The sequence below is a fragment of the Megalopta genalis genome, chromosome 2 (assembly GCF_051020955.1).
Source record: "Megalopta genalis isolate 19385.01 chromosome 2, iyMegGena1_principal, whole genome shotgun sequence".
Lineage (NCBI taxonomy): Eukaryota > Metazoa > Arthropoda > Insecta > Hymenoptera > Halictidae > Megalopta > Megalopta genalis.
This window is the reverse complement of record NC_135014.1, coordinates 6792432-6820303: the sequence shown is the minus strand read 5'-3', so window position 1 is coordinate 6820303 and position 27872 is coordinate 6792432. Positions and strand designations below refer to the sequence as shown.

The window sequence follows — 27872 nt, the reverse complement described above, 5'->3', positions numbered from 1 at the left end:
TCTAACAACAAGCGACGCGTTATTAAAAGCCTTCGCTCAATGCCTCGAAATGTAAGCTCGTAAAGAGGAACTTTACAACCCCATATACCCGCCATAATCACCCCTCCGTTCACCGACGATTCCCTATGCCCCGTGTACTTCCGTCAGGATTCTCCGCGGTATCGCCGGCCACGCCACTTTTCCATTACCAACGGTGATACGGAGATGCCCTCTCTCCGTGTTAATTCCATCGTCGCGGATCCGTGGAAATGCGACGGCTGTAAATCAATTAAAGAGTTTACGACTCTTTGCGCGAAAGGCTATCGTAAACCTCGGATCAGCTGTGTCCCATCAAAGGACCACGGAAGAAACGACAGAAGCCTCGAGGAATTATGTTATTACCAATTATTAGAGGAGTCGGAATCGCCGTGAATATTTTATTAGCATAATTCCCATGGGCTTCGACGAGCCGCCGCCGCGCTGGCCTACCGTAACCATTGCCTCCACGGCATCGTCGCAATTAGCGACTTAACAACCGATGAAACGGTATTTTTTTCCATCTATGAACCCGTTCGTGATCACCGCTAATTGTTCACAATGTATTCGTCTACCTCGGGCCGAGCTGGAATTAGATCTCTTCTAGTTTTATTAAACTTGAGCGGCTCGAGGCAGATATCGGTAGAAAATGTGCCAAATGACGACGATCTCTAGCTAGATATTGAAATATTTCAGCGGGAATAAAAGATATTTTGAAGAGAATGTGCAAAAGGGTACCCGGTTATTGGCACAAGGGTTAATGGGTAATTGTTCGCGAGCAGCGAGAAAGTAACAGGCTCTGATTGTATGCAATTTACATTTTTCTTTGCCGTTTCATTTTTAGCTTCAATTGTATTCATTTTTCTTTCAAGGTTATTTCGGATTTTTGTTTAAAAAAAAGACACAAGATAAAAATTGTTCAATCTTCTGGAAACATTATTAAGCAATATTAAAATACCCAATCCAAATTCATCAAAATGACGGATTTCAGATTCGTTATAGAGACTATAAAAACGCTATTTGTCTATTTTCAGTAGACACGCTACGTGTTTTAATTGCGCTTGTATACATGTATTTGTTATTTTGGTCTATTTCTTTTCAGATTTTTATTTGTTACGTTCGATGTGGCATTTAATCATGAAAATATACATACCCGTACAACGTTTACAAATTATTCAAATTTACCATCAGAGTTCCCGTCACGTTGCAACAACTTTGCGTGCACTTCGTCTAATTTATGATTATCATAAGTATACCGCTCGATCCCGTAGATCGTACGACTTGTGAACAAAATTTTTTTTATTTCTTCTTCTTTGATTTATACCAACAATACACAAAATTTGGGCGACACTTGAGAAACAACATCGAAGCCACCATTTGGGATATTTGAGCTGATTTGCGTGAAAAGGTCTCGGAATATTGGTTTCAACGGATCCACTGCTGCAAACGTAGCCGTGGTGGAATTCGAACGATTCTGTATCCCATCATTAATGGCATTGAACAAACTGATAAAAATAAATCTTTGACATCTCACATACATATTGTCTTATTTAAGAAAATTTTTGTAGCGTTCTTAATGCAGAACCCCTTTAGCCGAAGACAAACTGGTCACTTATCAGCAGCTGCGACCATAAAAGCTGAGATTTTATCGTATGTAAAAGAGGTGTTCACTGGATTACATTAAACTTTTTTTGTAATGTCCGTGTTGATTTGACACTGGCCAACAAGAACGTGCATTTTCGTGCCATCGTGCTTCATTATTTTCGCAGAACTGAAAAACGCAGAAAATATTTATACGCATAGCCACATAAAATGATTCTGAGAGTTCGCTATGGAATTAGTCTTTCGGCGATAACAAGAATTATCGAACGATCGACGCAGTTAAACCTGACTGTCATAGTTTCTGATTCAATAGAACCCTTACCGAAAGCCCGAGCGTGCAAGTACTCGGGCAAACGAGCGTGAACCAGACTTTACGAGCGAAGAGAGAGATCAATCATCGGTCCCTTCCAAATTTGCGGATGAACGAGTAACAATGAAAATACAACAATGAAAGGAGACAATTCAGTACGGTGATCGTAAAAATTTTTAGCATCGTTCGTACGACATCCCGGTGGGAAATTGTCAGGAAACTCGGCGAGAGAGCCCCTGGACCAAATGAACCGGCCGGTGGGAGGGAGGGGGAAGGGCCGGTGTGCGTCGATTCAACTTTTAGTGGTTAGCCCGCGCACAGAACTTTAGCCTCCTTCGAACAGTTTACGTCCGTGAACAAACTATTTCATCCGAAAGCGAGCAAAATAACGATAACTTTTAAAAACGAGCCAGGTCATAAAAGCAAGAGAGCGAGCTCCTAGGTTTCGGCTTTGGTTATAAGTTCGTATTATATTAGCCGGGTTCGAATGACGCGCTGGCCAATGGGGACGCTCGTAAAACCAGGGTTAACATTCGGTCGGGTTGTCAAGTGAAAGAGTGGCTTGAATTTCGTTAGGATCACTGTGAACGACGTTATAAGTACATTCGCTCCGTTATACCGGGCGTTCCGAGGCTTTCGCTCAAATTAGAGCCACCGACTATCCAAATCTGCCCTGAATCGTGTCCCTGAGAATAGTCTGAAACTTCCTGAACTTATCACGGTATCGTATTTACCTTCTTATGTACTTCATTTTCCTCGCCTGGTATCTCGAAAAATTCACTAGTGCCGCTTTAGTTTAACCCTTTTACTCCTAATATCGCGTGACATTTTTTTGCAAGAAAAGTTATAGACTAAGTTATAGAGTATTATGGTTCGATATGAAATATTTTTAGTAATCATTAAGGCTCTGCAAATATGATCTAGACCTCGAGGACTACAATTGATCATTTTATACGATTTTTTATATATATATTTTTTTTTTGGAAATGACGTAGCCAAAGACTTCTCAAAATTCTAGTAACACAGAATAATACGAATAATAACGGGAGCATACTTTGCTAAATTATTTTAGGGGGAATGTTCAATATAATCAAGCCAGGTAGAGTACCCAAACATTTCGGGATTCTCGATTATGTGCAGATTTCTTTAAAACATTCGAAACTATCGAAATCCACAAAAGCATTAATGTTTTCGAAAATTGTGAAGACTTATCCAGTTTATTGAAAGAAAATGATCAAATCTGTAAAATGGAATGGAGATAACGCATCAAATATATATAGATGTTTAAATAAAACTATAAAATATTTATTTTTTCGAGTTCCCGAAGTTTTCGAGAAGAAAAAATTCTTAGAATCCTAATATTTCCGACAAAAATTCCGGCAAAACTGACCCGACAGTATCGAGTTCCCGCCGATCTTCAATTTTAACACGTTGAATGCCACGCCGGTTTTACAGAAATTGTCCGTGACGCCACGATGAATTTTCTTTTATGCGATACATATAATGTTGAAATATTATCTGCAATAGATAAGTTACAGTGTATAACCATGTTTGACATGTTAATTGCGACAGGGGTCACTGTTTGAATTGATTTGTTTTAAATGATATATATTTCTATCAATATGTGCGCGCCGGTCACCGGTGGCCCCCATGGCGTCACCGCCAAGTTAAGTGCCGGTCACAGGTGACCCCCGTGGCATTCAACGTGTTAACGTATTTTTATCACTTTTATTCTCGCTTATTATCCTGAATAAAACATTTGTTAACACGTTCCGTGCCACGTGTACCATCGATGGTACACGCTTGCATGTTTACTTAGTGAACTGAACAAATTGTTTACAAGAAATTTAGAACCGAAGAATCAATTTCCACCGCAAGAATGGGCGTTGATAAGTTTTTGTTACGTTGTTATGTGTACGAGAATTAATAATTGCACGTAATACATCAAGTTTTTGTAAAATATCAAAGTATGAAGATTCGAGTAAAAAAAGCTCGGCACGGAACGTGTTAATGATCCAATGACAGAAATTATTCATAAGATATAGCCTTACGTTATTTGAAAACGTGAATCTCAAGCATTATAGGCAACGAATACTAAACGTTGGATCCAAGAAGATCGAAGACAGCGGTTCGATTGTCTCCTCGAGAGAATGATGATCTTTCATTAACCGGACTTCGTCAAATAACATTTTGTATGATAATTGCATAGGATGCGTCGGTTTGGAGGAGCATGCATGCATTTATGATAATCTTCTGATTAGAACGAGTGAATGCTGGTCTTTGTTTTAGCGTCTGCGACAAGGGAGGTCTAGTTATCTGGTGATTATAATTTCATTCATAATGATTTCACTTTAGCGGATTGTCGATTGCCAGTCCGCACAATAAGCACCCACAGATAGAACGTACAGTCGAATGCAATTTTAAAATCGTTATGCACGTGAAAATATTTAAATAGCAAGAACTTTAGCAGTGATGAACATTACGTGAAATAAATGCGAAGAACGCAATTAAAAAATAAAAGATCGCTTCGCCACAATTAATGGCTTCGATTAAGAAAAATTAAATGGTTCTCGAGAAGAAAATTAATGCCGTGGTAAATCGTAGGAATTTTCGGAGAAGAAAAGGTTTGTTTTGATACGCTCTAATTAAAAAATATTATTAACTGTGCCAAAAATGAAAATTTCATCCCAAAGAAATAGTTAACGAGTTAAACCTATAGAAAGTAATAAATGAGCTTAGAAAAGCCGGAATAGTTACCAAACCTGAGCAAAAATAGCTCAACATATTCAAATCGTGATTCCTAGATTCTATACAATTAAGACATCATGGTAAACCACTGCGAAAGAACTAACGAGCGAAGAAGAATAATTGGCAGCGATTTAATAAATGCACCCTCGGCTAAGTCTGGAGAGCTTAGAATAACGCATGAGATACTGGACACTCAGCGCTTGCAAGACATCCAAATGAAATCGAGGTCTCGATGTCTCTGTCACGATCGTATTTTCCATCCTGAACAATGAACAGTATCCGCATGCACGTTGTTAGAGAATGATGATGCTTTCGCAGACGGAGTTGAGTTTCGTTCAAGGAGGAAGATGACTAGGAATCGGAGCAAGCAACAGGTAGGCAATCTTGGTTTTCAACGTGTGCATACAGACACATTACATGTATATTCATCAACAAGCAGGTGCAGCGCGGTAAACGGGCGACGGGTATTATGCATATTAAACAGCCACGATTCAATGCCGCTCGCACAGCGCTAATAGAGGTCTTTAATTTTTATTGGCAAGTTATATGTTGTGATCCGGGAGAGGCCAATATTTATCGACGGACACCGATCAAACCCCGAAAAAGAAGATTACATAGGTAGTAAGAGGAGACAATAACGTGGACAGTTTCAGAACTATGTTTCACGGTGGAAAAAATTTGACACAGAATAGCGTTAAATATTTTCAAACATATTTGCTAAACCTCTACAAAACACTGAAATCTGTCAGTGGTTAAAAATAGTTTCCGCTAAACTTGGCAGAAATTTTAGAAAATTGAGGGTAATACTTACAATCTATATTTATAATGCAAATTTGTTGTTAACGCTAGATTTACGGAACCCGTCAAAATGACGAATCACTAATTTTTTCATTTATGATAATTCATATCGTAAAGATACATTTATGAATTATTTAATCAATTTATATGTTACTTACGGCGAACGTTGCAATAACACTTATTAAAAATCAGAATAAATGTCTTATTGTTACTTTTATAAACTAATATAAAACAGCTGTTTTTTGTGCTGTTATATCTAACGTTAAAATTGATTTTACAGTCTCTTGAAAAGGGTAAGAGAAACATGAAAATTATCGTCAGACTGCGGCTTTTATGTATTTTTATGCATGCCTAAGAGCCACAGTCTAAAAATAACAATCATTAGTAGCCAAAGTCTTGCCAAAGTTTTGAGCAACTCCGCGTTCAAAAAGTTTTAGATGCAAAGTATGCAAAAGGAAAAGAAAAACGTAAAGAGAAGCGTAAATTGTCGCTCACCGAACTGGCACTGCGGCAAATGACTGGATGATCCAGTGTGGGGATGCGAGGAGGGCACGTTCCTGGAAGTTGGAATGGTGATGACATCGGCCAGGGCGGTGTGCGCACCGTTGCCGCCGTGATTGCTGATTGGCGAGTCGCCGCTGCTACTGTCGTAGCTACCCTCCAAACTTCTGGCCGGCTGAGGAACGGTGGATAGTCGATCACCCTCGCTCTCGAATGGCGGTGGATCCACCTGCTAGGAAAAGATCAATTACGATCGCAGGCCGGGCAACATAAGAGGCTTCTGTGAAATTATCGCGGTTGCGAGGCGAGCGCAGGAAACACACAGCGGCAATTTGCCCTGTATTACGGACTCGTTAACTCGACGTTAAGAGTGCCTCGATACAAAGTAATCACAGCTTGGTGTCGGGGTTCTTCGCAGCTGATTACGGTATCGCCGATTTCAAATCAACGATTTGATGACAACCGGACATTCATGCGTTCATCGTTTTCAGTCCCGCAACCATTTCGAAAGACGACTTGTTCGTTAACAAGTCTGTAATAGTCATTTACCCCGGTAGCAGTTCACGTAATTAGAATACTCCCAGTTGGGCTGAAAAAATTATGAGACCTCAGTGAACGTGAACGAAGTCGTGCAAAAGAGGTGTGACCTAACGTTTCCTGTACTTACTGCACTCGACAACCGTTTAGACCTTTTATGAAATGTAATATAATTGCTACGCGTATTTGCATTTCAACCCCTTGCACTACGTTTTGATTAACAGCTACTACATTCATTAACCAGTTAGGTATTTTTGACGAGCGTGCTCGTCATAGCACAAAATGTTACCATTCCTTCGTCGCGAGTATACTCGTCAAAAACAGTTACAGTAAATTCTCTCCAATTGTCCCACAACTTGTAAACAAAACTGGTCAATTTGGGAAGAGGAGATACGATCATTCGAGGCTTGCAACATGTTTTTATAGTTGTTGACAATCGGCGAGCCAACTATAGAAACGAACCGCAAGTCTCGAATAATCGTACCACCTCTTCTCAAATTAACTATTTTTGTTATCAAGCTGAGGGACATTTGGGAAGAATTTATTGTAACTGGTTAAGGCGGATATATACTTTGATATTCTTTATCAAATTATATATTTTAAAGAAAATATTTATAAAAGTGTCTTGTTGAAACAAAATATGTAAATCAAACATATACAGTATAAATTATAGTAACTTACACACTTGTCAAAGAAGTTGCAACAGCTAACTGATTAGCACTTGTGCTTAATAATTTCCTTAACAAAACGAGACAACTTTTGTTTCTTATGTGTTTTGATTATTCTGTTATAATCAAAATCTAGGAATGAAATGGAATCTACTTTTGTTTCGATTTAGAAGGAACGAGTACCGTTCGTATTCAGTAGAATATACATAAAATCTTCATCACCAGTTTGACCCGTTATAGTGCAAGGGGTTAACAAATTTTGAATATCTAGAGGTGGTTAGATCACAGTGGGAACCAAAAGTAAAAAGTACGCGACTCGGAAAATTATGTAACCCCAATAGTACAGGGATTTAACGCAGTGATTTAGTTTTGGCAGGCATGTGTTGCTTGTACTGTACGTGACAAAGCCGTACAATTCAATTTATAGAATACAGTTGCCGGCGAAAAATGTAAATTACAACAGCTTGATCATCCTTCGTGAAGATTGACGCAAGTATTCAGATTCGCGATACCATGAACCATTATGTCCATCGCGGCTTTGTATTTCCTGTGTAAGTACTTCCTGACTGTAGTATTAAGAAGATGGATTTCATTTATCCCTTTGCATTCTACATGCTAGTTCTACCGACATGCTGTAAGGCTACAACTAGCTGTTTAATGCGGTGAAAATGATTACTTTAAGACGGTATCCGACAATATCAGTTTTTATATGAGATTCTTTTATACATATTCTAAGCGATCTCTTTCAATTTAGTTCAAACGTTGGAAAACGCGTACGAAGTTCTTCAATAGCATTTCAAATCAAAACCATATAAGGGTTAAACCCATACTAAGGCCCACTTATATAAAGTCTACGAATTTAACCGCTTGCAATACATCAACGAGTCTGACCCATGATGAAGATTTTATACATAATCTGCTACAATTTGATTTATCTGTTATCAAGATCTAAGAAGGAAAAGAAATGGAGTCATACGAGAAACAACCAAGTCTCAAATATGACTGACGCGTATCATTTCGTAACAATAACAAGATTAAATGTATTTGGACTTCTCACAATTTTTAATGTGTATATGTGAAATGTATTATTAGAACATTTCTTATGAAAGAGTCCTTAAAATTTCAACATCTTTGAAAAAAGCAGTATGAAACGGGCCATTTTGACCATCACAGTAGGTATCACGTTACAAACAAACAAGTGTTAATCAATGTAGCTATGAAAGAAATCGCAGAGTAAAGGGTTAAAGAAAACCATCGTCTTATCCTGCAGCAAGCAAGGACTACTGCTCGCAGCTAGCTCGCAACCGCGGATCGTAACTGTGACTATGAGAAGTACCCCTACGGAACAAGGGAGGACTGACCTCTTCAGCAGCCCTGACCTTGTTCTCGTCTTGAGCCAGGACTCTTCTCAACATGGTCTGTCTCGCCATGACCCGTTGCCTGACCTCGGTCAGCTTGCACTTCACACACTTGCAGGTGCGGTACTTGCAGTACCTCTTATGTCCCCTCAAGGGTATGTGCAATCGGTGGTTACGACATCGCGCGCATCTCGGTAGTGTCCGCGGACTCGGTGCTGTCGTCGTGGACGACGATGTCTTCGTTTCCGTCCGCGCAGAAAGGAGCTCGTCTTTGTTCTCCATGCTTTACTGCCGGTGCTCCGCCAACCGATCGAATATCGATCAGTTCTACGTATCACTTCCGTCTACGATTCCTTTTAGAAACCGTGAATGGCCCCGGTCTGGGGTCCATTCATCGCAGCAGAGAACAATTTTTGGGAGATGTCCGAGTTAGAGACACAGATCGTCTTTATCCTTACATTGTGTGGATACGGAAGCGTAGCATGTCACGTGCTGCCTCGTTCACACACGTAGGCCCAGGCTTTAGCATCCTTCGTCCATTAGATTGAGATTTCTATTTCTGAAACACAGTAACATCGTTGTTAGAATACCGTTCGATTCGTTCCGCTAACAACGGGGACATAAAATGTGCTGGTTTCCTTGTATACACCGCGAGATTATGGATTTCTTGCTGCACTGTAAACATTAGGTCATCCTATAAGTCGTGACATTTCTTATCGCACTGAGAGAATACGAACATCTGTATTTTGTTTAGGCTATGTTTTTTCGTAAAGACTGCAACTGTTCCTTGTGTCTTTCAACTCTTCTATCAATATACAAAATTATTTACGACGATAACGTTGTAATCGTTCGACTTCATGGACTTAGGACTAAGTGCATTCAAAGCTTTAACGCTTTACACTCGAGTGGCGACTCTTCGGAACCAATAAAAATTGCTATACCACGTTTCAAAATAATTTTGACAGAATCAAATTTGTTCATTTTTTTTTTTAAATATTGAAAGAGTAAATATTGTACAAACTAATAGGCCAATTTTATATGAACAAAATACAATAGATTATACCAAATGGAAATACTCGGTCAGAAAATGTCTTCGATCTAGAGTTGAAACAGCGTCGAGTGCAAATGGTTAAACGATATTTTCTGATTAAAAGAATCAAGGATGAAACGTTAATAAGGTTAAACATTTTATGAACAATAGATGTACTTTATGCATTCAACCACAATTTGATTCTTTTACAGTTTGATCGACACCGTTGGTACGCAATTTTTTCTAACCACCACACGGTAATAATTGTCGACGTAAATGAGCGGTAAATGACATAATTATATCGGTTAAAATGCGGCTGGGTTCAAATGGAGCTTTCACGTTGAGAACGAGGTATGACCATTTAATCAGTATAATCAGTTGCAATCCATACCGAGATATCTGTATGTGAAATTCATTTATCACACTGCCGAGCACGTCGCCGAACTGCATTAGGCTCGTAGAAGAACGATTCAATTAGTGACCTACGGGACCACATCCGGTTATGATCTTATCGATTGCATAGTAGAACGAGACGATAAATACCATTAGCCGATACTCTTAGATTGATAAAACGGATTAATCATAGCAATTAGCCGACTGTTAGAACTATTTTGTGCATAACGTTGTTCACTTCGACTTGAAAACTTAATCGTTGAAACAAATGCCCAACGAACCATACTAACCTACAAATCCATTAAAATATAAAGTGTTAATTTTAACTTAGTTATAACTGTGTTAATAAAGATAAAACTGGGGACCTTCGTGCAACTTCCAGTTTTCATAGTCTATTTTATGACGATCAAAATTATTTCGTAGACTAGAAGGTTTCTTTTAACAAGGATAAAAGCAAAACGTTCTTAATTCTTGTATTTCATAAATTTTATTTATTTTTAAATACATAAAAATCCGCAGTCTAGTAGTTTTGTTCGGTTATGTAAATTTGGCTCATTCGATAAGATTTTTATAACGAGCTCACTTAAGTAGAAAAAAATATAATTTGTATATCTAATATCTCAAGATAGGATGATTTCGATGATTTTTTAACACAGATAGTGTTCCGATTATCCGAAATATCACTTTAACCGGCATATTTACCCCGATTATTCTTCGATAAATGTGCAATAAATCCGCAAGTGTTAAAAAAAAATGAACAGTAATGAACAAAAAGATAACGTAACTATTATCACTTGGCGCGAGCCTGACGATGCATTGAATAAATTTATATCATTTCCTGAGAATAATAAACACTATAATATTACGGAAATAATGAATCTATACATTCGTCGAAATTAATTTTTTTTATAAAAGGTCAAACATTATGAAGCAAACTGATATATGGACATTGTTTAAGAAATCGTTGTTTAGTTCTCAAACTACCTCCTGTTCTACTATATATGTACATCCTTATAGATTTATATTATAATATATGTATATCTCATACGTATTATATATTTATCTATATATAGTATTTTTAAGTATTTTGTGTTTTCAGATATTGTCCAATTATCCGGCATTATCTCAGTGCCGAGTGTGCCGGATAATCAGAACTCTACTGTATGTTGTTGAGTGCATGATACTGTACAGATATCCTTAAGCTGCGTACACACAGAGGCAACAACGAACAACATTTTCTCGCCTCTTGTTACTGCATGTTCCAAAATGTTTCCAACATGGCTTGTAGAATAATTTTACCCACACTGAAGAAATATAATGCGAGGAACATTTTAAGTTTTGATGTCACGGCTACATTTGTTGCTAGCAACAAATAATCCACACTCAAATCAGTTTGTTCCAAGCTCTAAGCCGAAGAAGACTGAGAATGAGGACTTGTCCCTTGCAATTACAGTATTTACTGCAATCAGTAGTAATAATAGGAAACGAAAACTATGGGTTCGACCACAATACGGGCAATATGCGGCAACATTTACCGCCGGCGACAGGTAACACGATGGAACCTGGAGCAACATTCGGCAACAAACGATGATTTTTTTCAAAAGAAACATGGAACAAAAACAAAATGTTGCTCGATGTTGCGAGAATCGTCACAGTGGCTCACTCGAGCAAAAACACTTTACCTTCCGCAATATACAGAAGATAATTATTTACAAATTCACTCATAGATACGATGACCATACATTCTTGCGGATAATAAAAAACGGATCAAAATTTTAAATGCAATTTTCGTATTTTATTCACAAGAACGATCTATTTTCAATACATTACGTGTCTGCTAAAAAATCCATGAAGCTATATTCAGTCCATATCAGTTATATGTTATATAAATGTCGAAATATTGTTGAATAACAAAAAGACTCGTAGTAGTAGGTAATTTAAAACATGACTTGGCAAGATTCATTATGTTGTGTCTATTTTTGTGGTCTTTTTCACACTGGTGACATAACATTTAATAATACGAAACTTCACCAAATAGTTCGCTGTTATTCATATTGACAAAATAGAGGACAAAATGGAATCATTCACAAAATAATGGACAAAAGGGCAATATACGTAAAACAAATATATTGAAAGGTCAGAGCAGCGAAGGACTGTTTTCTTAAATAAAAGGACGGTTTGCGACAATTTGACGCCGGGGCAACCGCGTTTTAGCGGAACGTAGAATTTTTTTACGTGCTTCACACACAACTCAAATGGCTACGGCAAACGTACCGCCACGGTTATACCAACATTATGTATATGTAGTACCATTTGTATCGGCATTCAATGCGTACAATCATTTTTTTTATCATTGAACAAAATCGACTCATTGGACACTCACACGTTCATCAGTACAATAGGAAGCAATCCCGAATTATGGGATACATGTATAGATAATTAAATAATTAATTTTTATAATTAAAAGATTTTATCTCGTCTCCCCTCCGATCAATGATTATGGACAAAAATACTTCTTTCAGAAATCTCGCAGCGATAAAGGGATGAACCAAATACGATAAATTCTCACCAATTGTTCCTTAGCCTGTAAACAAAAATAGGCAGTTTTATAGTTGCCGATTGTCAACAACTATAAAATCGAACCGCAAGTCTCGAATAATCGTACCTCCTTCTCAAATCGTCCACTTTTGTTTATAAGCTGTGGGACAATTAGGGAGAGAATTTACTGTACATGGTTACATTGTATACTATTGAATAACAAATATAAAGAAAATATGTTTTCTTTTTATGAACGTATTTTCTCATCCATAGCTGAAGTACTGCCGCAAACCGCTCGCATGAAGCTGGCCATAGATTCCTCGATAGTAGCCGTCGCGTCACGAGAAACGCAAATTCAATGCAATAGTAGTAGTAGTTGATCGTAAATATCTCGGAAACTAAGGATTTCCGTGCATTACGTGTGAAGAAAGAATTGTTCAAAACCATGCCCCGAACAACATATTAATCATCAAAATCATCCTATCTTGGGATATTACAAACTGGTCTAATTTGCAATACCGGCGGTTCTGATTTCTGATTATACGAATTTGCATTGTTACATAAGTATCCATCTCGCTTGCTCCTCATAATTCTGTTCGTTCTGATGGCGTAGCCAATGACTGGCATAGCCGAAAGCTCAACTCAGCCGTGAATAATTACGGACCCAACCTGCATTTATGTATAATTAATGACACCTCAATACATATTGTCGAATAACTTTTGTGACAACGTTGTACCAGGAAGATTGTAATTCTTCAAATAGCGTTTTCTGAAAATCAGCGCCTTAACATAATTTGAAAATGCAACTGGATTCTACACCCGTATAGAAATATTTAGTACGTTTCGTTGTCAATGATCGGAAAAATATTACATTATCGATATTCTTTAATTTATATACACATTTTTAATTTGATACATAAACCAGAGCTTGTAACATCTTCCGCAGAAGGTTACTGTTCGATGAAAGTTAGGTAGCTACATCTACACTATAACAAAACCTTGATTTTCTAACAGAATGGATAGTTTCAGACAGGAGTGCGCAAAAATGTCCGAGGCTCGAGAACCCGAAGTTCGGGACGAGTCGGAAAGATTCGGACGTGATTCCGTTACTCTCTTTATCTCGAGATGCCGAAACGTTCGAGTTTCTCAAACTACACTCGGGACATATGAGCAGACAATATACAGGGTGTCCCAAAAATGTCTCGTAATAGGGAAATGGGAGGTAGCTGAGGTCATTTGAAGTATCTTTTTCCTTAGCGAAAATGCAATCTGCAGCTTGGTTTACGAGTTATTAACGAAAAACACTGACCAATGAGAGGCGAGCGCGCGAACTACAACGTGGTCGAGCGCAACGTGCTCCGACCGCGGAGGGTGACAGAAGGAGGACTCCGTGCCGCGTTCGAATCAATGAACAAGTCACGGATCGTGAATTTCCGATTTTTTTTTACCACGTGACAGTGATAATTTTAAGAAAAACGCTGTTCACCCTTATTTCAGAATGTCCGGAGAATATTTACTAATTTTTCGGACCCGAAATAATAAGTAGTTAAACCGTGATAGTTGTTTAAATTTTCTTAAGTGCATGATCCCTCACGCGTCGATTCGCTAAACTAATTCAATAATAAATAATCACGTTAAAGAACATGCAGAATGTGTTTGTTTAAAAATTATAAAGAATACCATTAACAGTAAACTCAACCATTTAGTTGAGGATACATTTGCTGTTCGAAATTGTGGGTCATGATGTCGGGGCATTGACCTCGTACAATGTACAGCTGATCGCAAGCAGACGACCGCAGTGTTCAAGGGATACTGTCGGAGAGGCGCGCTCGCCTCTCATTGGTCAATGTTTTTCGTTAATAACTCGTAAACAAAGTTGCAGATTGCATTTTCACTAAGGAAAAAGTTACTTCAAATGACCTCAGCTACCCCCCATTTTCGTATTACGAGACATTTTTGGGACACCCTGTATAATTTCCGGTTGGCCTCGACAAGCAATCGGGAACCATCGATTCAGAAGCCCGAAAAAGAAATGCGTATTGAAAATTGAAACTACTTTCGGTACCTTCTAGTTCTTCGTATAAAGTTATTGTAGTCAAAATAAAATAGCAGATTAAAATAAAAAGATAGCATGATTAAAAATAAAAACGTACTATTGGTGCTTTAATAAGATGTACACATCTCTTAATTGGTATTAAATGTTTCGCTTCCCTTGTCACTCTCAACATTTAGCCTAAAAGCATTATTATACTTGATTTATTTGCATGTGATAAGTAAGAAATAATCAGGAAATTATTAATAATATGACTTGACATATCTATATATAAATACCACTTTTAAACTAGTGTTTTCCTTTTCTCTTCAATATAGATTTCGCAATAGAACAATAAAATAGTACCTTTAAATAGTAATATCTATCCTTTGATTTCGTAAACTTATAATTACAATGTATTTCTTATTTTATAATTATCTATGCATTATTATATAGATTATGCTGAAGCTACATATTGCAATAAATTAGAATTATTCATATGAAATACGTGACATAATGTAAAAATTATATGCAAAGCATTCGACCTTGTAATTTCTAAACTCTTATGTTCTTCAAGCTCTTGAAGACGACAAGGCAATTTTAATAAAAAATCAAATTGTTCAACATTTTTCATATGATCTTGCTAAGAATGTATTTTTTATTCATATTCTTCTTATTTAAGGTTTACATAAGTATAAAGTAGGCAAACTATTCTATATTAACATTTTCAAATATTATCAAAGACTTATCGTATATCATTACTTTTCTATTTTCTTTTTATATTTTTAATATATAGTTGACAACTGGATCTCGAATCGATTGCGTGCGACGCTTGTGAATTGTGGAGCGTTATTCGAAGTCAATGAAGTCACTTACATACTCCATCATTCAAGCGTAGAGCTCGAGACCCCAAGGCCAGCCCCAAGGCATTTGGGACCCGAAACACTCGGAAATCTCAAAACGGTGGTGTATCGGAATCCCGCTCAAATTTCTTCAACCCATCCCAATCCCATAACATCGGATACCCGTACACGCCTGATTTCAGAGCAACTTGCTCTGAAAATTGTACTTCTTTAACACTTTGACTACCGCGTCACCAATATGTGGATGACGGAATTAATTGCTCAAATTTGCAAATAAATTTGTAAATTAATCTATTACATCTTCCTAATTTTATTAGAATCCATTAAACGTAAGAATGTTGAAAATATAATTGAGGTCATACAATTTACCTTTCCAATTAGAATTTGCTTAAATATAATACTTTATGCAATTTTTTAGGTGACTATTAAAGCGTTAACGAAGATTGAAATTTCAGTGATCGAACTAACCTAAAAGAATATTTTCATAAGAATGATTCAGCGTCAACAGCCAACGTTCTATGTACATACAGTGGCTAACTGAAATGTTTAAAACAATCTAGTGTCTGTAGCAAGAGCGAAGTCCCAAGATTATGTTAGTAAAATTACAAAAAAAATAATCCAATCATATATACAGTATTTACGACATATTTGTTTGAAATGCGCACCAGGGATGGGTAACAAAAGTATTCGAACAAAGTTATTGGTGTTACAGCTTAATCGCAACACTGAATGTAAATATTAGCATCTAATGTATACAAAGGAACATTTAGTTGATCATAAGATATCGTTTAAGTAAGAATAAAATACACAGTGGTGCAGTGTAATAATGAATATGAATAGGAAAAAGTCAGAAACGCAAAACTGTGAACGAGAAATAATATTAAAACTACGTAGAGATGGAAAATCTTATAACGAGATTGCGAAAATTGTAAACAAGAGTAAATCCACAGTGCACTACATAATAAAAAGAGCTTGAAAATTAAGGAATTGTTGCTAATGAAGCTCGACAAGGTCGTCTGAGAAAATTAACAAGCACATAAGAGAAAACTATAATTCGCGAAATAAAAAAAGATCCTGCAACTTCGGCTCCTAAATTGGCAAATATGGTTGAAGAAATGTTCGATAAGCAAGTTCATCCCCAATTGTGCCGGCGATTACTATGGGACAATAATTATCACGTCAGAGTGCCAAGAAAGAAGCCTTACATAAATAAAGTAAATCAATGAAAGAGGCTGCAGTTCGCAAAAAATTATGTTACTAAAAACATATATTTGCTTCTGGAACAAAGTCATATTCTCAGACGAATCGAAATTTAATGTCTTCAGTTCAGATGGTTCGAACTGTGTGACGAGAACTAAATACAGAGTTGCAAGCAACGCATTTAAAACAAATAGTCAAACATGGAGGTGGTAATATCGCGGGGTATGGAGCTGCATGGCAGCTAATAGGACCGGAAAATTAGTGTTTATCGATGGTACACTCGATAAATATAAATACCTAAATATTTTTAAAAAATAATTTAAACGATAGTGTGCCAAAACCGGAAGACTTTTACTTCCAACAAGATAATGATCACAAGCACACAGCTTGGATCGTCAAAGAATGGATCACAATCATCCACAAAACCCGGATCTCAATCCGATTGAGCACCTGTGGGCAGAAAGCGGAAAAAGACTAAATAAATATGAAATTACATCAAAACAAATGTTAATGAATAAACGCTAATACATAGTATATGGAATGTCGTTTAAATATTATCACGTGAAAATGTAACAGTATTTGCAGCGTTCAAATACTTTTGTTAGCGAAACTTGGTGCGTATTTCAAATAACTATGTTGTAAATACTGTATATATGATTGGATTATTTTCTAATTTTATTAAAACAATCTTGGGACTTCCCTCTTGCTATAGATACAAAATTGCTTTAAACATTTCGGATTAACATACATATTTCACGTGCTACAAATAAGAAATCTAACCGTTCGAATACTTTCGTTAGCCAGTGTATGTTCTATTTAATTTGATTATCCCCTAAAAACGCGTGGCGAGTTTCATTCAAATAGCACGCTTAGTTTCAATTAAAAATGGGCAGAAGTAAAATTGATGATAATAATTGATAATTGGTCATTTCTGACGAAGAATGCAAGTTGACAAATGCAGCGCGCAATTTTTCTTGCGCATATCCTACTATAGCTACAATACGTCGTCGCAGCGGAAACAGAGTCAGCAATGTCTGGTCGTTCCACAAATTTAAACAGTTAAAAATCGAACGTTTCGAGAGCCGGGTCGGTGTCTTTGGAAAAAGATCGCCGACAAATTTATTCAGGAGGCACAGGTACCGAGCGATGAAAAGAAAAGATGCAGAAACGGGGAGGAACGGACCCACAGCTTGCATAATGAAAACCAGTTAGCGGGCCTTAAGGCAGCTTAATGGAAACAGGAGACAGTAATTTAGGTAAATTCGGTAGGAAATTAAATTAGCGTTAACGTTGTCCGACTGGACAAAGTATTATTAAATATGGAATAGAACGCGGCTCGACGCGGCAGATGGAATCAGAGGCTGCAATCTCGGATCTCCTAGATACATAATCGAGAACCGTCCGTCGGAATTCTTTGATCCTTGATGCAAAAATGGATAAAAAAAGGTATTTCACGATCTAAACTCTAATTTTCTGTGAATACAGAATAATGCATAATAATTGTGTGTGTTTACCAGTTTCGTTTTCGTGGGCACATTAATAGTCAATTTTATGTACGTTTCTAAATTTATCTGCGATCATCATCATACTCGCGTTACGGACTGCATGCATACGTAATAGTACAGACAGGCAAGAAAAATCGAATGCAACAATGTACAGTAATGGGACCTATTCCTGCACGTTTTTCTTGCTCCCTAAGCTGGCGCGTTACATCCCTACCATTTTACTACACATCTAATTCGCAATGGATCTTGTCTCAACGGCGAATCGTCAGCTAATCCAAGCAAAGAAAATTTCTATATCGACCCTCGCTAATGGATCAAGCTGCAACCTAGAGGTCTGTGGGAGTAGGACCTATTACTGTATTGTGGCGGCTACCTTCGGCACTCGCCAGAAGATGACCTGATCCGTCACCTATTTGTATACCGTCCTTCCAATATCCCCGCATCTAAGGTAAGCCTTTCTAGATAGCCTTACTGAGCTCCCCTCATCTAGCTCCCTTTCTTTCCCTTCACTCCTCCATTATTTACAGCACCGCGCCATCAAAATTATAGAGATTCTTGTTTCATTCCAGCATTCCTGCAATTGTTTATAAAACTCTGGCCGTGTATATCAACTCTGAGATAAGTAGCAAAATTCCACACATTTTCAATGATACTAAATAAATTCGTAAACTAAAATAAAATTTTCATGCGAATGTAATATTAACTTTTACCATAAGATAAGCTTAAACAATACCAAATTGCACTTGATCGATTTACACATGTGCATGGACAAGATTTGTAAAGGACTTTGGTATGTGGTTTCGTTAATCAATGTTAGTGGCGCTTTCATACGGTACGACGGTATTGGAAATTTATTCAACTGTAACCCCTCGAGTATGAATAATGTTCATTGTAAAAATAGTTATCGCCGATGGAATCACGTTTGAGAACGCTGGGGCACAATAATATCTTATCTAGCACACCGAACAAAGTAACAAAACGCATGGCTTGCTAGTCACAAGTTGCGCGACGTATAAATCGATAAAATGTATATATCTCGTGCGCATAAAAGTCAAAGTCTACACATATAACATTAAACGAATTACAATTAAGCATTGCGCTATATTCCCCTAGAAATAGTTTGTTTTTCAAAAACTTCTAAAGACTTGCGTAAACACTTTACTGCAATTAGTCTCCCTGTCAAATATAACCTTATAATTATTATCTTCATCGTTTGGAATTATTCATACCTTTCACAATATAGTAATCTCAAATCTTTATTTATATTTATACTATTGGTTCTTATTTACTGTTATTACGCGTTTCTTCGTCGAGTAGATACTAGTCTGCGTAGATTTCTGTGGTCAGAAACGGAAATGATTGCTATGTCGTGGAAAATTGCCGCTGTTTTTCTTCGGCAAGATTTGTTTCTTGGTAGAATTTTAATTTATACAAGAAGGTACGTTTATAGAAGTTATGGAAGTAAATGGAGTTGTAGTTTGATTGCACTGCGTATTTTGCGCATTTCTGACGGAAGTGAATAAGTTAAATATAAATTAAAAAATAGAAATTGTTACACTATTTCTGGCTAATCCTAGAATTTCTATTTCTAACTGATTGATTTGGAAAATTTGCATTTTGCAAAAATTGTTACATTCTAATTGAAAGTATGCCTTAAAGAAAATTAACTTTGAAATTTTTCAAGAAAAAGTTCCGCCGATCAACACAAAATATAACATATGAATGTTCGAATGATTTTTATGTGCAAAAATGAATGTTCCCGATCCTTCATAGCCTAAAGATATCTTCGAAATGATACCTTAATTGCAGAACCAACCTGAATAAGATACAATTAATTTCATATGAGGTTTAATTAAATTTAAGCATTGTTGTATGTTTTTTGAATGTAACAACTGCAAAAGATCATTTATATTGAAGCAACCAAAAAATTGTAATAAAAATCTAGTTTTTCAATCGCAATACGCTAAAATTGTAATAAAAATCTAGTTTTTCAATCGCAAAACTTGGAAAGAAATCTGCAGTTAAGAGCAACAAATCAATTGATCGTATCGATAAGAAGCGTAAAAGAACAGAAGAAAAGTGTGTGAAATATTAAAAATAAAAAGAAGAGGGGTGGAGCCAACGGAGGATGGGTTCCGGTAGCGCCGGAAGCTATAGTCAGCCTTCTTATAATACAGTTGATTCGTTCAGTGATAGCTTACGCAGTACGCATACATGCAGCGGGTAAGAAAAGTATTCGCACACCTTTTCAAATGCAATGACTTTTTTAGTTTTGGGTCAAACGATCTAAATTTTTTTTCGGGGGTGGGGAGTGTTACAGAGATTGGTTTATGAGGCAATGGCTAAATAATTATTTTCAAAAATTGCAATTTGTTGGCACGATAAAAGAATTAAAAAATTATGTTTTCTCAACTTTTTTATCCGAGTCTATATCGAAAATTTAAAAAATTCGTTTCCTAGACCTCAATAACTTATATACACTAAAAATTTCATCGAAATCGGTTGACGCAGAGTCAAGTTACAGGCTTTGAAATATTTGAAAAACTGCAAGATTTCTGACAGTTATTGGTCGAAAGGTTGAAAAATCGGGGCAAAACTGTGACTTTTGGATCTTTAATTGTTCATAGCTGGTACCAAGGTCACACAATAGATTTCGACTTCGTCTACGAAACGAATTTTCTAAATTTTCAATATAGACTCGGATAAAAAAGTTGAAAAAATATAATCTTTTCGATTCTTTTATCGTGCCAACAAATTGCAATTTTTGGAAATAAGATGTAGATCGCTTGGCCCAATTATTAAAAAAGTGATTCCGTTTCAAAAGGTGTACGAATACTTTTTTTACCCCTCTGTGTATATCAGCCAATAATACTCAAAGGATTAACTTGCTAGAACATGACGTTACAGGAGGTCTGTGGTTATCATCGCACCGCGTATTCAGAATGCCCCGTGTTTGAAGAGGATTGACTCTAGCTTGCAAGATACCATTTTAGTCTTTGCTTGGAAGTCCCACGGTTCCCCGGTGATCGCGCGAGAAGTCGTCGACCGACGCGACGCGACGCCTTCATCGTTCGGTTCGCGTTTTCATGGTGGTTCCTTGCTGTCGGACGTGGCCTTTTCATTTCGATAGAAATGAAGCGTAATGCGCTCGCCGGGATCAAAGGCGCCGCGTCATATTTTAGTCGGCGGGAAAGACAGCGACCTTTCTCACGGTCGACCAGCGGCCACGACGAGAGAATGTATCTTCACCGACTACAATGTATCTATTGTGCAATACTATTCACGAAATGGGAAACTTCCTCGGAAGTCGCGGGAGTACGCGCGTCGTTATCTTGCGGCTCGCAGCCGCGCGTCACGGTGCACCAGGGATCGCTGAAGAGCAACCTCATCTAATTGCACGCAAAACCGGCGAGACGCGCTCTTCTTATCGACTCCGCCTCCTCCCCCACCTCTTCATCTCGTCCACACCACCACCCCCCTTTCTCTCCCCCCTCGGTCCACCTCCTCCTCCACCCTATCTTGTTCTTTCTTTCTGCAATATCAGACCGTATCGAGCAATTTCGAGCGAAACGTGAGTCGAAGGCCTTCCCGGACCGCGTTTCATCTTTTTTTCGGCGGCGAGTCTTCACCGTGAAGATCAAACTCTTTATTGGAGATCGTGTTCGCCGACAAGAAATAACGTTGCACGATCGTCGATGATCGGTTCGGCGAGTTCTCGTGTTTCGACGACACGACCGTGGTCAATCGCGGTTTTCCTTTTGTTGCACGCTTTCATCGCCGTTGAATCCGCAGGTTTAGGCGACGGGAAACTGACACGACGGGCGTCTACGCTCCGCCATGACGGATCTTTTGGTGCACGCGCGAGATTGCCCCATTGTTTTTTCATCGAATCTTTTGAAATGTACGTGGCAACGTTGGAAACCGAGATATACGATCGAAATTATTTATGTTTTGGAAAATAGTAGCGAATTGGAATTAGTATGGTAGTAGAAAGTGTATTTTTTCTAACGACGTTCATAATCATGACTGTTAAAAGTATAATTAGAAAGTTCTGTTTTTAAACAATTGCGATCATAGACAGGATAGGTATTAAAGATATGCACTCATTTGATCAAAGTGAGTACGTGAGAATATCGCGTTGAGAATAAGAAAAAAGAGTCGGTAATAATGCTAAGAATTAAATAAGAACTACATTGAAAATATATACAAGGGTAATAATAAATTATGGATAACGAAAGAAATTTTACTATTATAAATGTATATTTTTAATGCAGACGTTGATAAAGGTCGTTGTTTCGATACGATTACTATAAGAATTAAATTTTAGTGTACATAAGCGCTTCAATAAGAAGTTCTGAAAAAATGTGTCACTTATTCCAAAAATATTTGAGGACAGAATTCCGTTTGAAACAATACTGAAATATTGTCTTTAAATATTTTTGCTCCATTTCCTAAAGTTCTCATGCTTAAATTGAACATATAGTTGTCTTTTAAATTTTTATACTGAAACACAATTTTTTCCGAAACTTCATTCGATTGCCAGTTAATATAGAACAAATTCCATATTTCAAAATATGAACTGAAAACTGAAAATATTCAAGAAACTCCGTGTCATATTCAACATTTTTCACGCGAACTAAATAGAACTCGATATTTTAGTAACGTTTGAAATATCTTTAGTTTAAATTACACCAATTTCTGGTCGTAAGCACACGCCGAAAATGAGTTATTTGTTAGAGAGTTAAAGGATAACTATAGTTATCGGCGTACCGGTTACAGATTACCGAGCACGATAAACCACGCTTCTCCATTGGCTCCGTAATATTGCTATAATGTAAAAAGTTGTCACGGCGTCGGTGCAGCTCATGCGATTCATTTTCATAACGCGAGTCGTATTCGACGACCACAAACGGAACAATAACAAATGGCGTATACCTCTTAGCCGAAGTAATATACGCGCGTGTCTCTAATCAAGAACATTTTCGTGGTGGAACATTCGAATCGTGACAAAGATGTCGAAATCTAATCGCGTGCTGAATATGTATATGTATGGAACTGCACGAGTGTTTTCTTGCGTGGATAGGACTGCATATTCATGGTAATCGTTAAAAAGCGGTATTCGCGTAAACGTTATCGTTAGATAAGAGATCGTCGTATCATAACGTTCGAAACATTTTCTATTACAGTCACGAACAAAATGGGTACAATTCTAGATCCATGGACAAATTCAAGAAAACCAACCCGTTTGGCGAAATAATCGCTCGCGCGATCGATTAGACGCATGAAAGATGGCGTCCGATAGTTCCCGTCAGATTTTTCGCGATCGAAAGATAAAGCAGAAATAAATATGTTTGCTGGTCGATCAAATACACATTTGAACTCGATAATCGTCTCGAGACAACAGCGAACGACAAACGCTTCGCGATAACCGACGAGTAGAAAATGCAGTGGGTTTTTACCTGGTGTTAGGTGAGCAAGACGTTCTTTCTTATCAGCGCTGTTGTACTTAGCAGAGTTCATTCCAGCGATCAGTGAACTCACGTACAACCGTTAATCACGGTATCATGCCACAATTTTCGCGGGAGAACACCACCAATTACACTATATGTATATCGAAGTGTTCCATGTCCGTCAGATCGCGGCGGTTTCTTTGGAAAATTATCGCGTTATGCGCGCCTTACTCTACCGGATACGGCAACACTACTTTATACCACGCGACGTGTTCCAACCTCGTGTTGTATTTGCGCGCGAGCTGCACCACGCGCGCGCAAACAATTCAACGAGTTTGCGTTCCCCGCTGTCCTTTTTCCTCACGTGCGCACATCGCGATTAACACACTCGAAACGTAACGGTTACCGTACCACCAGCTATCTTCTGCTTATTTGTAGTTAATTGTTTTGTTAGCGCGCGGCTGATGTTCCCTCCGTCCACTAGGCTTCCTTGCTATAATAGACGAGCACGAAGCCACAACGGCTCGAGAAGTATACTTCTAAGTAGTTGCCAGAGAGGACAAGAAAGATAGTGAGAAAGAGAGAAGAGAGTGCGTTGCGCACAGAGGACATACAGAGAGACAAGGAGAGAGAAGAAAGAGAGGGAGAAAGAGAGATTACGCATGCAGTTCCGCAGAAAAAGCACAACAACGGAACCGTGGTTGAGGGCCACGCGGCGCGCACTTTTCGCACACGCGCACTTCAATTGTCTCCTTGCCCCGCGCGACTTGGCAGTGTCCCGCGTGTCACTCCGACCCCCTCCTGCTCTTTGATTTCCCCCTCTTACACCGCGGCACGATACTCCGCTCCATCGGAATACATCAACGCACGTTGAATATTGTTTCGCTGCTGTTGCATCAGGACTTCCGTCGGTCCACGCTAGATCGCGCGAAACTTGCCTCGCCGAGACAAACTTGGCGGAACCAGCTCGGTTCGCGAGCGAAAGTCCTCAGCCCTAAAGAGAAACCTCACCGCTTTATCTTGATTCGGCCGCTGTCGTAGTCGCCGTCGTTGTTCAAAACGAGAAGCTTCTTCGCGCGAAAACGTAGCGAAGAAGAACGTTGCGGAATCACGGCGTGGAGACTCCGCTATCACAACGCCATCGAACGCGGCAGTGGCGCGAACATGCGGCGAATTCTATTATAAATTTATAGGAGAATCTAGACGGTGAGATTGTGGAAAAGCCGCGACACCGAAGATTCGTTCGACGCGCGCTGGCATGCGGTCCGTAACTCACTAAGAGTGCTGGTAGCAGCGGCACACCGACGAGATGCATGGTGGCCTGCGGGTACTGGCTGGGAGGGGGCACGTCCCTGGCGCGGGGAGGAGACACGTCGAGCAGTCAGGAGGGCGAGGGGTTTTTCGCCGAAGAGTGGTGGTTGGACGGGTGTGGAGGTGGCACGCGGGTTTAGACGGACGTCGAGGTTTTACGATTGAATCCATCCGACCGCCGTGTAGAAATTACCTACGTGGACGATGCACCGACACCGCGACGTCGACGTTGTCATTGAGAACCTTACCCGCGCGAACTGTCGCGCATTCGAGCGCGCCATTTATCGGTGGCCGTGATGCCGATGATCGCCTGAATCATCACTCTCCACCACGGAACTATCTGAACGAATACGTCTCTCGTTGCAGGAAACTCAATTCGGTGAGAAATTTGTTACCTTAATCACTGATTCGACTATTAGTCTCTGATCACGTCGCCTGATACAATGAAAGGACTGTTACGGAATAATTGCGCGAAGGAAAAGTTATGTAACTTTTAAACAGGTTCTACTTAAAACGTTGACCGTAGACAATTTTTTGAATATATTCTCACATTCTATGTTTCGATGGGAGAAGATAAAGAAAACTTTCAGGTAGAATAGAGAAAAATTTATTTATAGCAGATCATTGTAAAAAATTTGTAAAAATTTATTTATAACAGATCGTTTTAATAAATACACTGAATATTATTTAATGAATAATACAACAACAATGTCAAATGATTATTACACTCGAACTATATTTCAAATATGTTTCTTATTTGCAATATTTACATATACAAACATGATTGAAGTATAATATTATGCCGTTATAGAATCTTTTACATAGTTATTTTTCAGAAATATAAGGAGGCGCAATCATACTTTTCAAACTGTAAAGTGCAGAGGAAAGTAGAGAAGCAAGCTTTAGGAAATGTATATACAGGATGTCCCAATTATCATTTTGTCGTTAAAAAAAGTCAAATTGTATACTGAGCTGAGCTGAACAACTGGTTAGGTCGCAGTAAATTGTCGAATACGCTTTTCTATAACTCGGAAGAGTTGTTTCTGACGAATCACTATGTGGATCAATGGGTTCTTTGTGATACGAATGGTATCAGTGATCATGCTTTTATAATGCTAGAATTACTTGTACTCCACATTTCTTGATGCACATGGACGATTAGCGTGGATATTAACTGTTACTAGAGGAACCATCAAATTAACCGAATAGTAGACGCGACAGGCCAAATGCACAACCGGAAACGGTATGTACGTTTACGCGCGCTAAAAACGGGCGCTATTATGTCAACGATTCGAATCCGTAGCTACATGAAACAGTTAAATTATTATATATTGTAAATTGACGAGCTACCATTCGAAACGAACAGTTTCTATACATTCACATGTTAATATCTTCTGTTAATACGACACTTTACAAGTTTCGGAATTAATATTTAAAAATCTCAAGATGTCAGAAAAATATTGAAATTTAAAACGGTACCTGATTTAATAAAAAAAAAAGAAACTGCTGAATTAATTTCTATATCCGATTAGAGAAAAATTGTGTAGATGATTTTTTATAACAAACCATGTTTGTAAAAGTAATTTTTAATTTTGTCTTGGACTGGAAGGCATATGTATGAATCTATCACTAAATTAAACGTGCGTCGAATTTCTTTATGTATATAGGATGCAGTTAAACTAGAAGCCGTGAATACTTCTCAATAATTCAATTTGCGCATTCTTGAATGACTATACCGCAGTTGCAAAGTGGAGAACGCAGCCACAGGAGTATAAGTGCGAATGCATGTGCAAACAGCGTTCAAGTCGTAAAACGAATCTCGCCACGCAAAAAGGACTTGATATATACACACGAGGCTTATATTTAATATTTCCCTTTTCTTGATTTTACATAAACAGACCCGTATACCCTACCCTAGCATCCTCACTTTATAGATAACCGAAGCGCTGTTGGTAACCATTCGATGAGAAGTAAAATATTTTACACATCTTTCTCTCGGTTTATGGAGCTGTGGGTCGAAGTTTTTATCCCAACAGCGAGATAAATATCGTTACAAGTTTCTTCGTAAATCGTTCTGCTTATCCTAAAACCTGTATAATTAATATATTTATGCGGTCGTCTCGTCGGTTGTCCCTTTTCAGACGGCGATTCACTATAAAAATTCATTTATTGGGACTCCGTTCATCCAATCTGATTTTGTCACAGAAACCCGGTCTATTGAACGCCGTCGAGCAGCTCTTTTTGCAACTACGGATTCCTACGTATCCCTTATATGTATAGCATGGTTCACCTGAAGCCACCTGAACAACGTAAGAATATTTTTATATCTAGATCATTTTCTTAGAACTTCCCAAGGTCATCCTTTGTCATCTTTGTCTCTTTGTCATCCAAGGTCATCTTTTGTATGTATAGCTGGTGCTTTAGGGCGAATTTTATAAATCGTCGAAGTAATCAATTCTTGAATCTAGCTACTGTTAATATATATTTTTAATTTTGCATATCGATGCCAACATTTAAATGTATTCAGAAATGTTAATAATCTCTACCAGCAAAAATTAAAATTATGCATGAAATATTGATATTTTGAAGCAGATACTCAGATTGTATCTTTAAAAGCATATGAAATGAAACACAAAATTGAATGAGAAAACATTCGTCGCAAAAAGATCAAAATTAGTGCAAATTAGATAATGCAATAATAAATTGTAAACAGTAAACGAACGGTCGGAAACATAACTCTAAAACGGTATAGCACACAATGACTATTAATACTTCTCTTTTATTTTACTATTATTTGTAATGACAAGAAAATAAATACTCATGTTTTTTAACTTCTTTATCCGAGCCTATAACGAAAACTTAAAAAATGCGAAAAAGAAATCGATTAACACAGATTCAAGCTGCAATTGTTGATAGAATTTAAAAAACTGCGGATTTCTCACATATATTGGTCAAAAGTGTTGAAAATCAGAACATAACTGGATTTTCGCGATATTTAATTGTTTATAACTTA

General features: G+C 37.9%; 2 protein-coding genes across 15 annotated transcripts in view; one reads left to right on the top strand and one right to left on the bottom strand.

Annotated features, from left to right (window-relative positions):
* Nucleotides 1–24825, bottom strand: part of dsx (transcription factor doublesex) — a 188303-nt gene extending 163478 nt beyond the window's left edge. For 3 of the 6 annotated variants that reach the window (XR_013037231.1, XR_013037230.1, XM_076528786.1), the window contains exons 1-3: nucleotides 23558–24819; nucleotides 8541–9096; nucleotides 5969–6206 (exon numbers count right to left, since the gene is read on the bottom strand). Coding sequence is in view for 4 of the 6 variants with exons in the window: in XM_076528786.1 (XP_076384901.1) it covers nucleotides 5969–6206; nucleotides 8541–8819 (517 nt within the window). In the remaining 2 variants the exon portion in view is untranslated. Of the gene's footprint in view, nucleotides 1–5968; nucleotides 6207–8540; nucleotides 9097–23557 lie in introns of all 6 variants that reach the window. The other 3 variants (XM_076528783.1, XM_076528784.1, XM_076528785.1) reach the window with 3 other exon arrangements.
* Nucleotides 24826–25036: 211 nt separating this feature from the next.
* LOC117218360 (protein UXT homolog) overlaps nucleotides 25037–27872 on the top strand; it is a 62909-nt gene continuing 60073 nt past the window's right edge. For 5 of the 9 annotated variants that reach the window (XR_013037235.1, XR_013037233.1, XR_004489760.2 and 2 more), the window contains exons 1-2: nucleotides 25096–25238; nucleotides 27065–27168. The gene's annotated coding sequence lies outside the window, so the exon portion shown is untranslated. Of the gene's footprint in view, nucleotides 25239–25695; nucleotides 26103–26526; nucleotides 26709–27064; nucleotides 27169–27872 lie in introns of those variants that run through there. The other 4 variants (XR_013037237.1, XR_013037236.1, XR_013037238.1 and 1 more) reach the window with 3 other exon arrangements.